Below are 18,228 nucleotides of genomic sequence, written 5' to 3'. Positions count from 1 at the left end.
GTTATCTCAAAGACCTTTGTATTATTTACTCGAGTAAGTTTTTTCCTTTCCTTTCCTACATCTATATCAAGTGTACATCTTACCATTCTGTGATCACTTCCAACATTTACCTTATTCAGGACGGTAACATCATTCACAATATATCTTCTGTTAGTGAGGATGAAGTCGATTTCATAAGTAGTTAATCCATTTGGACTCTTCCATGTCCACTTTCTGTTCACCCTTTTCTTGAAAAAAGTGTTCATTACTGACAGTCCTTGAGATTCTGCAAATTCCACAAGTCTTTCACCTCTTTCATTTCTTTCACCAATTCCAAAATTCCTATTCCCCTTTCTGCACTGTTTTGTCTTTTTCCAACCCTAGCATTGAAGTCCCCCATAATAATAGCGTAGTGGGTTTTCTGCTCATCTAGAAGACTCAATTTCGGTGTACATTTCTTCAACCCCTTCATGATCATGGCTCGATGTTGGTGCATAAATCATTATAATCTTTAGCTTGTACCTCTTAGAAATCTTGAGTATTAGTCTTGACACCCTTGGTGATGTACTTGTACTAATTCATGAAATTGTAGTGAATACCATAATTCTGGAGTAGTCTCTAATGACTTGTTTATAAATTCTTTCGATTCCAATATAGAATGAGTAATGCCAGCTGTTATTCCTACTGATTTAAATGCAATTTGCAAATTTTCTGTGGTATGTATTCGCATAATTTTCATTGCCATACGTAGCAAATGTTGGGGAGTTACTCCACAGAGATCAGATCTACAAATTTCACTCGATGCCATCATAAAGGGAGTAATTTTCAATCCATTTTAAATTTTTGTGCATGTCCCAAATATATAGCTGGAAAAGAAAGTTCTTCTGCGTGTATATCAAATATGAAACTTGTTGGAGATGACTTCTGACCCAGTGTTATACATAAATATTTATCTTCAGACCATAATAATGTTTGTTGTTGAATTAACAATAGTTCTTCATCATTGTTGACAGCTTCGACAATTTCTTCTGAATGTTCCTGTTCACTGTCATCATTTGTCCCCAAGAAATCATCACTCACTTTTATGCCATAGATTTTATGCAAAGGTGAATTTATCAAATGCCGTAACTGTATTTTCACTATTTTCTTCTGCACACATCCTTGCAGATATGATGATTTATGTATGAGTCTTCATTTTATATGTATATTAATAGCATAATTGTCATCTAATTCTGTAGGCAATTGATGAACCATCGTATTTACGTTAACTGGTACATTTATTACTTGTCCAATTCCCATATTGTCCATGTTCATAACGTAAATGGCGAATTTGCATAAAGGATAATTGTGGTGATATCAAATGCTTAGTTACAACATCCAGTGGAGGCAAATGAGTAGGATATGTTGGATAAGTCCATTTGATGTGGCCATCATTGGTATCTGTCCCTCTTTTCCCCTCGACGTGGGCACCTGTACGTGGTGAGGGGACCTCCCAGTGACGCTGCTGGACTTCCAGACTAGCATCACTGGGATCCAACGCCCACAGCCCAGGTTCCAGGCTTACATCAATGGAATCCGGCGTGTTTGCCGTGCGCTGCGACCCGTGGAAATTCGGAAAGGGGGATCCTGGTGGTTGAGGGGCCCAGCTTCAATACACCACTTTGGCCCCTGCTTCGACAAGACGGGTGGTCCTGGAAGGCCCGGCTAGGATCAATCGGCTAGTAGGCTCGCCTGCGAGGGTCAACCGTGTCAATGCCACGCCCCTACCCTCATGGTCCGAGGGACAGGATTCAGGCTGGCGGCGGTGCGGGTATAGTGTCTGGGTAGCCCTGGCGTCCCACTCCCGAGTGCATTTATTGCATGCCGGTAGTGGGCGTCCCTTTGGGCTCTGTGGTGGGTGGGGAGCCCGGGCACTGAACAAATAAAAAAACTCTATGAATCCTGATAAGCTCATTTCTTCAGGGGCCCCAACCCGGTCCCTATCCGCAAACATAGACGAAGACCCAGAAAGTACTATTAGTACAAAGAGGCAGCGAACAGAAGTACCATCAGGGCCTGTTCCAAGGTTCCTAATTATGCACTCAACCGGTGAAAAACCGATTGGTAAAATGTCGCCCTTTTTTATTCATAAAGGGTTAGATGGTTTAGCAGGTTCTCCCAAATCAGTTAAGAGGCTCCGTTCTGGAGACCTCTTAATTGAAACTAAAAATGACAGGCAATCCAAACATCTACTCCGAACAACATCAATCGGAGGAATACCTATAACAGTGACACCACACAGATCACTCAATTCATCGAGAGGTGTCATTTCGGAGTGGGACCTTCTCGACGTAACCGAGGAGGAAATCTGCTCCGAATTAAAACCCCAGGGAGTTATTGCCGTCAAGAGAATTACTGCGCGACGGGATGGAAAAATAGTTAAAACCAGGAGTGTTATCCTGACTTTTAACTCTCCTAAACCTCCTGATGAGATAAAAGCTGGATACATCAACTGTTCAGTGCGTCCATACATTCCGAACCCTTTGCGGTGTTTTAAATGCCAGAAGTATGGACATTCTCAAATGGCCTGCCGTGGAGTCCTTGCATGCGCTCGATGCGGTGCAAAGGACCACGAAACAGCAGCATGTTCAGCCACAAAACCCACCTGTATTAACTGTGAGGGCGAACACCCAGCCTACTCACGAGCATGCCAGAGGTGGAAAGAAGAAAAAGAAATTCAACGGCTGAAGGCAGAGCTAAATATATCATACCAGGAGGCAAGGAAATCGGTCAAACCCCTGAATATCAACAAACCTACCTACGCCCAGAAGGTAGCAGGGAGATGTTCCGTCGGAACTCAGACGGACATGACCATTCCTCCAAAGGAGTCTTTCACTCCCATCGTGCGGTATCTCTTAACTTCTCAAAAACCTGCACAAAAGGACCAATCAGCTGCCACTCCTATATCGGTACCTCCTGATGCTCCACAAGTAACAAAGATAATTATGAAAGAAAAGAATAAGAAAGGGGAAGTCCCCCCTTTCATCAATATCATTGCTAAATATACAAAACAAGAGAGGACCCAACACCGAACCCTGTGGGACTCCACTAATAACATTAGTCCACGAAGAGCAGCACCCATTGATTACCACCCTCTGTCTTCTCCCACTTAACCATCCTTTTATCCATTGTAGCAACTTACCCTTAATACCATTCTGCTCCAATTTGTACAGTAGTCTTCCATGCGCAACAGTGTCAAAAGCTTTCCTGAAATCCAAGTATATGATATCAAAATTATTTTTTGCATCCAGTTCCTTTGTGACCACATCATAATAACCAATCAAATTTGTCAGACAAGACTTTCCCTTAACAAACCCATGCTGTGTCTGAATTATTGCTGCAGTCTTGTCTAGATGATCCTGCAATGCATCTTTAACCAGTGACTCCATTATTTTACCTGGAACAGAAGTTAAACTAACTGGTCTGTTAGTTTTAGATTCCTGATTAAGTATCAGGCACAGTAGAACTCTGTGGTTGAATTTGATTATGATTCGGAATAGTTTGAATTTCTAATTTCCTTTTCTTCCGTTCACAATGTTCCTTCATTATTTCAGCTTGAGTTTTTTTGGGTGCAGTTTGAGAACTCCCAGGTATAACGAAACACTCTTATTGAATTTCATCTGGATTCACATTTCTGTCCAACTTCCCTTTCTTTCATGATATTCCTTCAAATGCTTGTCTGTAGATTTTGTCACAGTCACTCTTGTATTAATCATTAGCTGATATATATTGTATTAATCATTAGCTGATATATATGGTATAATGTAGCGCATCACTACTCAATTGTACTTGTTATGTCACTGCAACTTGTTGTACACCACGCAACAAGTACAACACATGCGCATAGGGTTTCATGACACTGTTGCACATGGAAGATTACTGTACAAATTGGAGCAGTATGGTATTAAGGGTAAGTTGCTACAATGGATAAAAGGGTGGTTGAGTGGGAGAAGACAGAGAGTGGCAATCAAATGATGCTGCTTTTTGTGGACTAATGTTATTAGTGGAGTCCCACAGGGTTCCGTGTTGGGCCCACTGTTGTTTTGTATATTTATCGATGATATTGATGAAGGTATATCAGGCTTAGTGTCGAAGTTTGCACATGATAAAAAGGTTAGCAGGGTTGTAGTGGAACTGGACAAACTTTTAAAGGGAATGGTTGTGTGAAATTTTTTTTTTTTTTGGCTAATGCTACATAAACTCATATGCTTGCTTTCTTGCATCACATGCCTCTATTACTACTACAACATTTCTAGAATTTTCTGCAGAGAGAATTTAAAGAAAACTTTTCAACAACAGCTATTAGGAGTTTCTGCTGTCTGGATGAAGTTCAAACTGCTGAAATATTGTTGGGGCTAAATCACTCCTTTGTGACTCAGAATTAATAATTAAAATCCCCAAATTTTGTCTATAGCAACTGGCATTTTTTGAAACTGTCTGTGGTTGAAGCTTTAAATTAAACAAAATTGATACTTTGATGACATTAGACATGAAACCTGTCCTCAGCAACTTAGCACACAGATTCTTCTCATGTATGTTGCAAGAATATCATTATTCAGTTATTTCCAGTTCTTGTCACGTCGTCTTTCAATTAATCACTAAACCTTCTAATGTTCTCACCATGGTCAGAACTCCATAAACCGACCAAATAATGTTTAAATGTTCATTGGCACTATGTAGAGCACTTAAATCCATTCCTTTACTGTAATTTAGAGTATGAATTAAGCAAAACAGACTCAAAATTATTACACAGTTTGTTAAATATCTGCTGTTCCTTGTCATCAGAATTTATTAGCCTTGGATCTGTTAGGCATGCAGTAAAAGGTAAGTACACAACAATGTAGTACTCCTAAATTTTAAACTTTAATTAATTGCTTGTTGACATTATTAAATTATTTTTAGTTAATAATATGAATTGTAAATTTTAAATTGAGTGTAGTGTCTAAAGATCATACCCAAATTCAGAATCTTTTTCAGAGGTCACTGGAAAAATTTTTTTAAGCAGTAAGAATTATATAATTTATACATTTTTTTTTTTTTGTATAAATTATATAATTGTGCGAAATAATAAGTTTACCTCTATATAATACATAGAACACTTCCGTGTTATGTTCTACATATTATATTGAGGTAAACTTCTCTTATTATTTTACAAATATTGATATCAATGTAGAATGTATTGAGCATTACAGCTCTTGTTCATACTATATAATTCATACATGCATTAATGATGACAGTAGACATGAAAAGGTGAAAGGAGTAAAACAAATACATTGAAACTGATTTCACTAAAGAAAAAAAATGTACCCTATAATGTTTCTTTTCAGGCAAGGATGCTTCAGAGGCATTTGAAGATATTGGACACTCAACGGATGCTAGGGATCTCATGAAACAATACAAGATTGGAGAACTTTGTGAAGCAAGTTTTTTTTATTTTTTAAACTTTCTCACAGATTTATCATTGATTTATCTTAATAAAAAATGTCATTGATTTATCTTCAGAGAAATTGAATAAATTAATAATAATAATCTATTTATTATTAAGTGTTGGGATAAATAGACAGTAGCAGTGAAATAACATTTTAAAAAGGGAGAAAGAGCACACAAGAAGGCTTTTTAAACGGGGTATTCCCTATGGTTAGATGATAATACAGAGTTTTACACTTTAATTGCATTAAAGTTAAACGTCTGGTTATTAAAGTTGCAAATTTGACATTATTTTTGAAATGCTGGACACAAACTAAAAAATACTGGATTTTTTTATTGAAGGCTAATTAATGTGCGCCTGGTACTAAACTTGGTTCACGTTATTCAGTAATGATTTCACTACATTTTTTTTTACCATAAATTGCAAACATTAAAAAGTTATAAACTCATATCTCTAAAACAAAGCAAGCACACTTAGCTGCTGCCAAATGGTGAGCACAGTTACCATCAAGATTATTACTATATTTAATGCCACTCATATACCACGTGAAATTAATAATATAGTTTATTAAGCTATTTGCCTAAACTACTCTACATTTCAGGCATCTTGCCGATACCCATCATCAGACCATGCTGTTAGGGGAACAGAAAATAAAAATAGAAAGGGGTACAAATTTGAATATATTACAATATTACAATTACAAATATATGATTCTAAAGTATTAAGTTTGAATTACTGTTACAATAGAAACTAGATATTAAATTAGGTAAATACAAAGAAATTAAATTCTTACCTGCTGACAGACTCCTATTGCTGATGCTCCCAGAAACCTGATGTTTATTTGTTGCTAGGTAAGAATTTAATCTTCTTGTATTTACCTAGTAAAGTAAAGTAAACTGCAGCCATTATCAACCCACTAAAGGATGGAAGCCTCCTCAACAATTCATGTTGAGGGAAATGGACCGCAGTCTGTCATGCTGGTGTAGTGCGGGTTGGCAGGTCGACCGCATTTAGCATTCAGGGGCTTGAACCCCAGTCTACTCAAAGAGCATGTGCCGCTGCACTTCTGCTGCTAACTACGCGGCTACAGAGGCTTTTATTACAGTAATTCAAACTTAATACTTTAGAATTGTGTAATTGTAATATTGGTAATTCATCAGCACTTTGAAAAGTGCTGGTATAACAAAATTGAAATAAAATAACAAAATCAAATGTGCCCCATGGGGGGCACATTTGATTGTTTTTACGAAGCAGTTTTTTAATAAAATATGGACAAACCATCCCACTAATCCAGGTACACAATGTATTTTATTTCAGTCTTTGAAATTAAATGTATTAATTTATGAAAGTATGTAAACTCATCTAAAGTTTGTCAGATCTGTTTATTTGTACATGTTCTGGAAGATGGGAGTAGATGTAGGAAATGTTTTAAGGGGGCTCAAGGCATAAAACTTTGGTAACCTCTGGGTTTTACTCAGAAGAATTGAAGCATTGAGCAGTATATAAGTGCCTTTTAATAATCTTATTTGGTTCCTTCTTACACCAAGCAGCAGAAGCATAATGTAAGAAGAGACAGATAAGCATTCATATAACATTCCCAAAGATCACCTTTGATTCCTCAATCCACTGGTGCATTATAACCTGAGTCATTTTTGTGCCATAAACAAACCAATCCCTAATCCACTTTATGTTTCTGAGACTGGCATATAGCAACTTAATCATGTTCTTTAGCTATTTTACATATTCTGTAAAAAAAAAAAAAAATTGCCTTTTTAAATAATTCCAAATACCTGACTTTGATTACATACTTCAGGGAAGCCTTCTGATACCTTACTACAAGCAATCTATTCATGTTCTATCTGCACTTGAGCAGCATATATGTACTGTATTTGTACTTTAGTCTGTACCATGCTTATAGTCTAGTTAAAACTGCTGATGCACTATTTTACAATTATGATAGCTTAAATTTTTCATATAATAGTATGACTAAATCATCAGCATAAGCCATTAAGTTATTTTTCTCTATATTAAAAAACTTACTCATCAAGAACTGAGCGAAGATCTGCTTTCGATTTATCATATATGTTTGGCAAATTTTGTTTTTGTAACATGTAACATGTTACAAAATACAGCAAATACGTGTTGCATTTTGTAACATGTATTTGCCGTAGATGTTACTATTACTAAAGTTTCTTTTTAATGCACAATACAAATTTCTGGGACAGCAGCTCTTGTGTGTCTTAAAATGTTTCCCTGCCATAGGGAATCAAAAGCTCCTTTGATGTCTATGAACACAGTATTACAGGTCAAGTGGCACCAGGGATCTCCCTTAACTCCACAATGTCCTTAAACGATCAAAGGAAAGGCCAATTCAGATATTCATTAACATCCCTCCTAACCTTATATGTAACATCTTCAGCTGCCCTTCCTTTCTGAAAGCCATATTGCATTTCAGAAATCAAACCAGCATCATCATATCTCATTAAAAAGTGCAGTACCACTAAATGTCCCTAAATCTTGTCTAAAATAGGCAAAAAAAAAGCAGTAGGCGACCACTGTGAACCTGGATCATATAAGGATCTCTCAGGATCCTTCAAAATAATTTTTAAAATAATTGTAAGTTTTCCTTATTTTCTAAATAAGGAATAGATATTTTACATTATTCAGAGTGAAAATTTAATCTTTGCATTTCAAAAATTGTGATTTTTAACTAGTCACCATGGTTTAAATTCTTGTTCAAAAGTTTCTTGAATTAAGTGACTTGGAAGTGCCTAATGACTTCCTGATATTCAAGTTAGCTTCTTCCTCAACCTGTAGTTTTAAGCTGCATAGTAACAAGATAATTCTTAAAAGGTATTGGGAAACCAACTCTGTAAAGCACATTGTAAATAAATATTGCATCTGGCTTAAGTAATAATTATAGGTTGAGGAACCTTGTCTGTCCTGTGGTAACTGATGCATTCCAAGTAGGAATGCAGCCCAGATTGGAGCTGCTATATGAATTTCAGGTGGTAATGATCCTAGCCATGTTATCCTGGCTGGCTGTCTCCACAGTAGAATGGCATTGGTGAGATGTGGCTGTATCAGGGTCGAGAACACTTTAAGGGGAATAACCCAGAGCTCTGAATGGCCAAGAACTACCAGTGATGCTATCCTGTTTTTGATGGTAATAAAATTTTTATCCCAGGTTAGTTTATCATGTCAGATTCCCAATAATTTGGTGTCACTGACCACTTTCTTTTTAACCCAGCAGTAGCGGTGGTGATATCTCTAATCATGAAAAATACAGTGGTGCAGTTTAGAGCAAAAGCTCAAGCTGTGTGAAATTACACGACGACTAATATATAGTTAGTGCTATTTATCATCGGATTTGTTTTTTTATACAGCATCATTTTATTTCATGTTGTATTGTGAATTCCTTTACAAGTTTCTATGTTTATGCACCTCGAATAAGGAGCATATTTTGTAATTTCTGTATCTTGGTACTTTTTTTTTTTGGGTTAATTTTATGAACTGGCATTTTCATTTTGGAATTGTAATGATATAGATGGTTAATTGCAAGTTATAACCCCTCCTCCCGAAGCCTAGGATATCTGTAATCTTCAAGACTTCCTTTTGATGTCCAAAGGATATTATTCATTATCTGATTATCTGAGAGGTTGTTATGCATCTATCAGATACTACATCTAATCATTTTGCTAATATGATTTCATTTTCAGTGATGTATACTAACTGTCTTCCTGGTCCAGGTTGGTCATTAATATCAGAATCACCATTTTTGAAACATTCTGCCATCTATGGACATCACTTTTGTGAATTATGTCCTGCTTAGAAACTTGGAGCAGTATTCTATGGATTTGAACAATCACCATTTAGATATCCATTGCCGATAGTGATACTTTGATCAGTTATATTGTTTACCTGAGGAAAGATAAGCTGTAGTTTAAGATATTTATTAATAACTAGAATATATATACTAAAAATAGTTACTTTTATAAGACTATTATGAAAAAAGACTATTATTGTATTTGTAATAAAGGTTATTTTCTATATTTTTGTTTTTAGAACACACACACACACACACACACACACACACACACACACACACACACACACACACACACACACACACTGCATTATATATCTTTAGCATTATTTATCATTGTGCATTATTTGTTGACTGTCCTTTGTTACATATCACTAAAACAATTATTTAATAATTTATATTGAAAAGTTTGTTGTATTCCACTTTTACTTATATTTAAACTTACCTTTTTGTTTTAGGAAGATAAGAAGAAAACAGCTGAAACAGCAGTAAGTACTGAACAATAATTCTTTATGATATTTTTAAATTTAAATGCTTAGCTCAGAACAGTTTCCTTGAAGTATCACTAGTCAGTGAAGCTGTTTTTGATGATAGAATTTAACATTTTAGTTGTCATATGGGATTGCAGTTAAGCCTGTAGTTAAGATAGCCCTTTCCATATAAAATCATTGTCGAGTTGAGACCAACCATACCCACCTTGTAAAGCACACCATGAAGTTTGGATTAGTGGCGATAAAATATATTTACATGAAGTGACAATGCTGAAAGCTTAGGGTTGAAAGATCATAATGACATTTTCGTGTTCTTTGGTACTTGTTCGTTCTTTCAAAGAAAGTGATTCACTTTCTTTAAAAGAATGTTTAATTATTTCAAAGAAATTTTCTTTTATGGTTTCCATGTATTCAGAGGTCTTATATTGAGGCAGATCATGGGAGGAAAGAGAGATTTGTTTGTCACTTGATCTACTTCCCTTACTTTTGATTAACTAATTATGTGGCCTTGACACATAAAGATAGCTCTGTAGTTGTAAAGAACAAAGTACAGTCTTCATCACAAAAAGGTTGGAGGTAAACTGCTTGGCTTGATTTACATGGTTCAGTGTAGTATGCTCTGAACATTGCTAATTGTTGGATAATAAACACATAAACATTAAAGAAAGTGCATAAGGAATGTTGGGAGAGGTGACTGATATGACACACAAAAAAAGTGCTGAAGAAAAGAGAAGTGGAAAGTGAAGGTTGTGACTACTTGTGATGCATCCTGTGTAAGTCGGGAGAGTTGCATTAGCTGTTTGATGCCATATTGTTGCTCTGAAATTTTGTGTTGCGAGTCTAGTAGACACATCTTCATGTGCTTATTAGTGGACCTGATTCTGCAGGGTGATTGACTAATCTATTGCATGTGAATATTTGTCACGTTTAAGAGCTTATTCTTGTTGATTTTCTGTCAACTTGTACAACAATTAATGTCCAATATTACAGCAACTTCTCAGTGATGTGCAATTTTTAGGAACTGGCTGGATACAATTAAATTCCTATTCAGAAAGAAAATACCAATAGAATAAGTGTAAAATGATAAAACAGAATTAACTCCAGTGCACCAGTTTTAAGAATCACTTTCAAGTGGAGGAATACTATCAGGACCTGGAGACTCCTTGGCATCAAGGTTGTTCAGGATTCTTCTATATTTGCTGTTGGAAAGAGAGAGGCAGTGACTGGTTATTTCATTAGGTAGGAGGAAGTTACCAAGATCAACAACACAAGAATTAGAGAAAAAGCCAGATTCGTCATTAAGTGAAGATGCAATACTGCCATTAGGATGTAACAGAGCTGGAAGTAAGGATGGACAGAAGTAGCAGCCAGTAGATTTGGCAAGAGACTAGATGGCCCGAGTATTATTTGGTCCAGCAAGTTGCCTACTTTGTCTGTTTAAGTTTGGATTTATTAATAATTTCTTTAGAGTTGTTGCAAGCTTTAATACTAACAGAAAATGAAGCCAGCAATTTGGATACAAGCCCAGTATATTCTTATATGTCATATGTAATATGTTGTATTCTTATCGTGAATAGCATTAGAATATTTTTTGGAAAAACATGGTTTAGATAAGGAATGAAAGCTTAAAGTAGAATCAGTAGTAAAGGATATCAAATCCACAAGAATAATTCCAGAAAATATTAGGGTCAGAAAGCATAAAATGGTAGTCCAACTAAGGAAAAGATTATCCCATTATCCAAAAATTGTGCAGATTATCCCATTTTTTTCATTCTTGTAATGTCAAATAACAAGAGAGGCTTTACTTCACAAGGGACTATCACAAAGTTTTGACCTGAGATTCTTTTTTTTTTTTTTTCAAATAGATTTGTTTCATTAGTTTGACAATTTGTGATGTATTTATGTAGATGGGAAAAGGTTTGGGGGACATGTAGGACACTTTTAGATATAGTATATGCCCAACTCCTTAACACTGCACAGCCTTCATCTCCCATATCTTCATGGATAGCCCAGTAGTTATAATCACTGCCCTCCCACACTGAGTGGAAAAAGCCTGAGTTTGATCTCACTGATGATGTGAGGAATTTCATAATGTTGCTGAATTACATGGGGGGCAAGAAAAAATGTTTCTGGGGGGGGGATCATGCAGCCCTCTCCTGAGAAGGTGAGGGTTGCATGATCTCCCCCCCCCCAGAAACACATTGTTCATCTAACAAACAGCAAATCAACCAAGAATCAATCTGACACCTCTTAGCCTTAGCTCTCCCCATCTATCTCACTCATCACTCACTAAAATATTAGGGGTGGGGCTGTAGAATATGTTCATAATTCTTTCATTCCAAATAAGTCACCATCAAAAGAGAGTATAGAGTTAAATGTGCTACAAATAGTATGGAAACTCATTGGCAAGCATCTTTTCTTGAAGTGTCTCATGTTACAAATTTGGCAAGCTCTCAAAACCAAATAATAAAGACACCAATAGCATTAGTAGAGGCATATGATGCAAGAAAGCAAGCTTATTCAGCATCAGCCAAAAAAAAAAAAAAAAAACACACACCACTCCCATTTCACCCCTCCGTTCGTTCGAAATACCTGTCCAGTTGAGCTTTAAATTTGTTTAGGCTATCAACTTCAACAACAAGTGATGGAAGTCGGTTCCACCAACCACCCACCCGCTGGCCAAAGGCAAATTTCCGCACATCTATCCGACATCCGTCCTTCCTCAGTTTGAATTTATGCCCTCTGATGTGATTATTCTGAGCAAGATGAAGAATCCCATTGGCATTGAGCATGCTCAAACCATTCAAAGCCTTATACACCTCTATCAGATCACCTCGCCGGTGCCTAGTCTCCAGACTCTGTAATTTGCAAAACTTAAGCCTTTCTTCATAAGAGCAACCCTTTGTTCCATTCACTAATCTTGTTGCCCTTCTCTGTACCCGTTCCAGCAGCTCTACATCCTTCTTGAAATGAGGCCTCCAGACCTGTATACAGTACTCAAGATGTGGCCTAACCATTGCCTTATACAAGGGAATAATCACCTCCTTATCCCTGCTAGAAAAATTCCTGTATATCATTGACAAGACACCATGAACCACTCTTGCCGCCCGTCTGCACTGCTCAGAGAACTTCATATATGCCTGCACAATTACCCCCAGGTCCTTTTCATTCTCCACCACTGTCAGTGTAGTACTGCAGAGTTGATACGTTGCTCTGGGGTTACTGTTTCCCATATGTAGTACTTTACATTTGTCAATGTTAAACTTCATTTGCCACCTCTCAGCCCATCTGTTCAACCTTTCCAGATCCTGTTGCAGCAGCATAGCATCAGTAGTGTCCTTAACAACCCTGCCAACCTTTGTATCATCTGCAAACTTGGACATTAAACTTGATATCCCATCATCAATATCATTCATAAACACCGAAAACAACAACGGACCCAATACTGAACCTGAGGAACTCCACTAATAACATTAGTCCACGTTGAGCAGTGTCCATTGATTACCACTCTCTGTCTTCTGCCACTCAACCATCCCCTTATCCATAGCAGCAATTTGCCTCCAATGCCACACTGCTCCAATTTGTGCAGCAGTCTTCCATGTGCAACAGTATCAAAAGCCTTTCTAAGATCCAAATATATAATATCAAAGTTATTCCTTGCATCCAGTTCTTTTGTGACTACATCATAGTATCCAATCAAATTGGTCAGGCAAGACTTGCCCTTAACAAAACCATGCTGCGTCTGAGCTATAACTGAATTCTTGTCTAGATGATCCTGCAGTGCTTCTTTAATCAGTGCCTCCATTAATTTACCTGGGACAGAAGTTAAACTAACAGGTCTATAATTACTTGTGTCAGCCTTTGATCCTCCTTTGTGAATTGGGGTTACATTTGCGCATCTCCAGTCTATGGGTACCTCCCCTGAGTCCAAAGAAGCTCTCATAATTATGGCTAGGGGTTTGCTTACTTCCTTTGCTGTCTCCTTTAATATAACTGGATAGATCCCATCCACCCCAGGTGCCTTTTTTATGTTTATCCTCAACAATCTCTCCTCCACTTTCCTCTCAGTTATTACAAAATCATCCAGCTCACTGCCAATGTTTACTTTACCTACATCATTCTCCTTCCTGAATAACTCCTCATGCGTGAATGTAGATGCAAAATACTCCTGAGCAGGATCCTCAACTGTTGAACCATCAATATCCAGTGGACCAATCTGATTCATCCCTTTCCTTCTTGAGTTTAAATATGTAAAGAACTCTTTTCTGTTTTTCTTTGCATCCTTTGCCAAGGATTTTTCGTAGTCTGCCTTTGCCTGCCTAATCTCCTTTGTGACTTGGTTACAGACCAACTTATATCTATCATAGGCTTCCATGTCACCCATTAATTTGTATGTATCCCATGCATTTTTCTTCTCTGCCACATGTCTCATTAGTTCATCTGACAACCATTTAGGCCTAAACCTTGAACAATATTTCTTAGTTGGTATGTAAAGCCTGGTAGCCTCCAAAATTAGTTCCTTGAATGCTTCCCATTTTGAGTTTGCTGTTGGTAACATCATCAGTTGGTCCCACTGTATAGAATTTAAATACTGTCTCAGACCATCATAGTCGCCTTTACGAAAACAAAAACCCTTCCCTTTACCTCTGATGGTAGTTACCTCCTTGAGTAAATCCCACTTCAACACACTGTGATCACTGCCACCTAGTGGTTCATTTATCTGCAGATTCTTAATACATGAAGAATCACTACTGATAATCAGATCAAGGGTATTGCTCCCTCTTGTTGCCTCACGAACATGCTGATATAGAAAACAATCATCCAATAAATCCACAAAAGCCTTGCTAGTGTGCGAGTGACCAACCCACAAATTCCAGTCAATATCTGGGAAATTAAAATCCCCCATTATAAGACTCTCTGATTTACTGGCCCACTCTATTTCCCTGTACAATATCTTATTATACTCATCAGAGTCATTAGGCCTATAGCACACTCCTACTCTCAATTTTGATTTCCCTATGCTTATGTCACACCAAACTGACTCGACACTGCCCTGTCCATCGATGTCGACTGGCTTCACTTCCTTGGACTTTGTGTTTCTTAACTAATAGCATAACCCCTCCTCCCCTCCTGTCCTGTCTATCCTTTCTATACACATTGTATTCCCCAAATTCCAGTTCCGCATTACTTATATCTGTGTGACACCACGTCTCTGATATCCCAACAATATCTGCCTTTGATGTTTTGAGCAGTACCTCAAATTCATCAAATTTATTTACCAAACTCCTAGCATTGGTGTACACGCAGGTATACATGCACCTGTTTTTATTCTTAGCTACCCTAACACAACCCATGTGTTTACTTGTACCGCAATGACTCCCAGCAGTCTCTGAAATATCCTGCATCTTGTTTTTCAGGCTTCTGCTCATTTCAATAGAAGCAGTGCAAGAATCACTTCCACCTCTGCCAGTGGCTACTGTTAATCTATTAGTCCTTGTATCCCCCCCCAACTAGCAGTTTTCCGACCCACCTAACACTGCCTCGACAGCATCAGCAAATATTCTTGCACCCTTTCTATTTAAGTGTATCCCATCCCTGTAGAAGCAATCTCTCCTGTTAACAAGCTGACTGGGCTAGCCGAGTGGGTAAAGTACCTGCCCGGCAACCCAAAGGTCGCGGGTTCGATTCCCGCCTCGGGCTTGGATCAAAGTACTGCAAAAACCTTGGGAGGTGCAATATGGCCACAGAAGCCGATGCGCCAACAACTACCAAATCAAATCAATCAAATCAATCCTGTTAACAAGTACAGTCCAGGGTGAAAAAAATTCTACCCCTTGAGCCTTGCACAATCCCTCCAGGGCCGAATTGATCGACAAGGCTCTCATCATATACTCCCTCCTATCGTGTCTGGGCAGAATTGCAGACACTTTCAAATTCAACCCTAATTCATGGCTTTTTTTCAACAGTGACCTGTACTTGCTAAGTAATTCCGCCGGTCTCCTACTCTTAATATCATTAGTCCCAACGTGTACAACTATATCACCTTTTGTGCCCTTAAAAGATGATATCCGCTCTACAACGTCGTCAACCTTTGCTCCTGGCAGACATACCCTGGTCCTATTCCACCTATCCTTTTTACAAAGCATGTTCCCCGTTTCCCTGACAATAGAGTCACCATCAACTACTAGTTCCTGTGGGACCAGTGCATTCTGCCTAGGGGGCTGCCTCTGTGTTGCCTGATGACCAAGTGCAAGCTCTGGCGTTGATGTGGGCAGCTGAGAGCTTGATGGGCCCCTCAATTTATTTCCTTCGAGGGCATCCACCCTGTCCTTCAAGCTCTCATAAAGGCCCATAACAACGCTGAGTTGTCGCCTGATTTCTTTGCACTCCTTACATCGTGCACACACAAAGACATCCCCCTTGGCAGTATCATGTCCCGTACCCGACTGCTCCGCAAACATCAAGCAAACAGTGCATTTTGAAAGACTGTGATTCAGAGGGCAACTGCCCCCCTCAGTTCTCCCCTGAACCACAGCACTCCCATTAGCTTGAGCCTTTTGCTTTGCTGCTCTGGTCAGAGTCATGATTCCGATTTAATTCAATAAAATTTCAAAACAAAAATTAAATCCTTAAGTTATATCCCAAAACAGGTATGTTATATATACAAATTTGTATATATATATTTTTTTTCGGTATCTAGTGTTTTCTACGAGTTCCCTTTATACAACTTCCGTATTTAACCCCAGGGGTTCACACCTGGTGAGTATGGGCTTGGCACACTCAGGGTCCTGAGCTGGATATCATCATTCTTCTCTTTCTTGGTGATTCCCTTCTACTTTTCTTTCTTTCTCTTTCTCTCTCTCTCTCTCTCTCTCTCTCTCTCTCTCTCTCTCTCTCTCTCTCTCTCTCTCTCTCTCTCTCTCTCTCTCTCTCACACACACAGGGTAACTTGGGAATTTTTTTTTTTTTTTTTTTTTGGCTGGTGCAATATAAGCCTCAGGCTTCCTTGCACCATATAGCTAATAATAATAATAATATAATAATAAAAGTATCACGTGTACCACTATAGTTATGTATTAATTATTTGTTACGATTAAGTCGTTATATATATATAGAGTTAAAAATACAATTTAATTGACAATATTATATTATGCACTATACTAAGCTTATGCTATTGTGTAAAAATGGCGGGAATTCTCGAACGGTACTTCTATGGACTCGTAAGTATTGATTAGCTTCCAAATCTCGCTATCTCAATTTAGAATAAACTAAGGATCCTGACTAGGTCTATAATCTACTTATAGAAGATAATTTGATATAACAATTGGTTAATAAATCGACTAAATTTGGTTAAAAAAAAAAAGACCTCTCGTTCAATTTGTAACAAGTGGATTTGATACCATTACCGATACTAAGTAATACCTACAAAATCTCTGTATAAGTTAAACTTTAAACTAAGTATCGTAACTAGGAATATAAAGCTACTCTAGAAAATAAGTTAATATGACAATTTAAGCTAATAAATCAGAAAATAAATCAGGAAAAACTTCTCTGTTCTAAGAGCTTCTTCAAGGAGCAACGTCCGCACAGGCTAACCTCGCACCCAGACCCAAATGTGCTACAAATAGTATGGAAACTCATTGGCAAGCATCTTTTCTTGAAGTGTCTCATGTTACAAATTTGGCAAGCTCTCAAAACCAAATAATATGCTTATAACTTCCAGAAGTGACTAGAAAAAAATGAAAGTTCCCTCAAAAAGCTCATTTTTAATGACGAACTGTGTTTTTATACCTGTGGCAAAGTAAACTGTCAGATTCGGGTTGGGGGGGCATCCTATAATCATCATCTAACATATCAAAGACAGCTTGATGGCCAATGTTTTTTTTATGCTATTTTAAAACAAAGATTGTACAGGCTATTCTTCACAGAAAAGTTTTCACAGTGCTATCATATCTTTATTAGAACATATACTTATTGGCTAAAATTGGAAACCTTTTGCAGCTGTCATAAAATGGAAGTTGCCATATGGTATAATCACAAGTTGCTTGGTATCACATAATTACTGTGTGCTTCCCTGGGGCTTCTTAGTCAATCCAATCATGGTGAAGACAGGTGATCTTTCCAATTTTCAGAAAGATATTATTGCTGTAGCACATTTAGCAGGAGCCACAATTGGAAAAAAACAATCATCTCAAAAGTATACAGTGAGTGCAGGACAAATGGAGAATGCAGCTCTAAGAGGAAGAAATTCAGCAAAAAAAGTCAGTACTCCAAGAATGAGACTGCAGGAATTTGAAGTGAATTGTATGTCAGAATAGAAGCTCCAGTGTACAGAAAATGTTTAAAAAATTCATTTAGGCAAAGGCCCATTTCTGACCAAACTATGCAGTGGGAGTTGAAAAATCTGGGAATTTGGTAGTCTTGTACCTATATGAAAGCCACTTCTTTCTGTAAAAATCAAAGTA

At 37.6% G+C, this 18,228-nt stretch overlaps 1 protein-coding gene across 1 annotated transcript in view; it reads left to right on the top strand.

Moving 5' to 3' along the window:
• Positions 1-18,228, top strand: part of Cyt-b5 (Cytochrome b5) — a 90,747-nt gene that overhangs the window by 62,923 nt on the left and 9,596 nt on the right. The window contains exons 3-4 of the mRNA XM_090382224.1: positions 5,346-5,437; positions 9,731-9,760. Coding sequence (XP_090238350.1) covers positions 5,346-5,437; positions 9,731-9,760 — 122 coding nt within the window. The remainder of the gene's footprint in view (positions 1-5,345; positions 5,438-9,730; positions 9,761-18,228) is intronic.

Source organism: Mastigoproctus giganteus, chromosome 10 (genome assembly GCF_048544385.1).
Source record: "Mastigoproctus giganteus isolate SK-2022 chromosome 10, ASM4854438v1, whole genome shotgun sequence".
Lineage (NCBI taxonomy): Eukaryota > Metazoa > Arthropoda > Arachnida > Uropygi > Thelyphonidae > Mastigoproctus > Mastigoproctus giganteus.
Note: the sequence above shows the minus strand (reverse complement) of the source record. Positions and strands in the feature narration are given on the sequence as shown.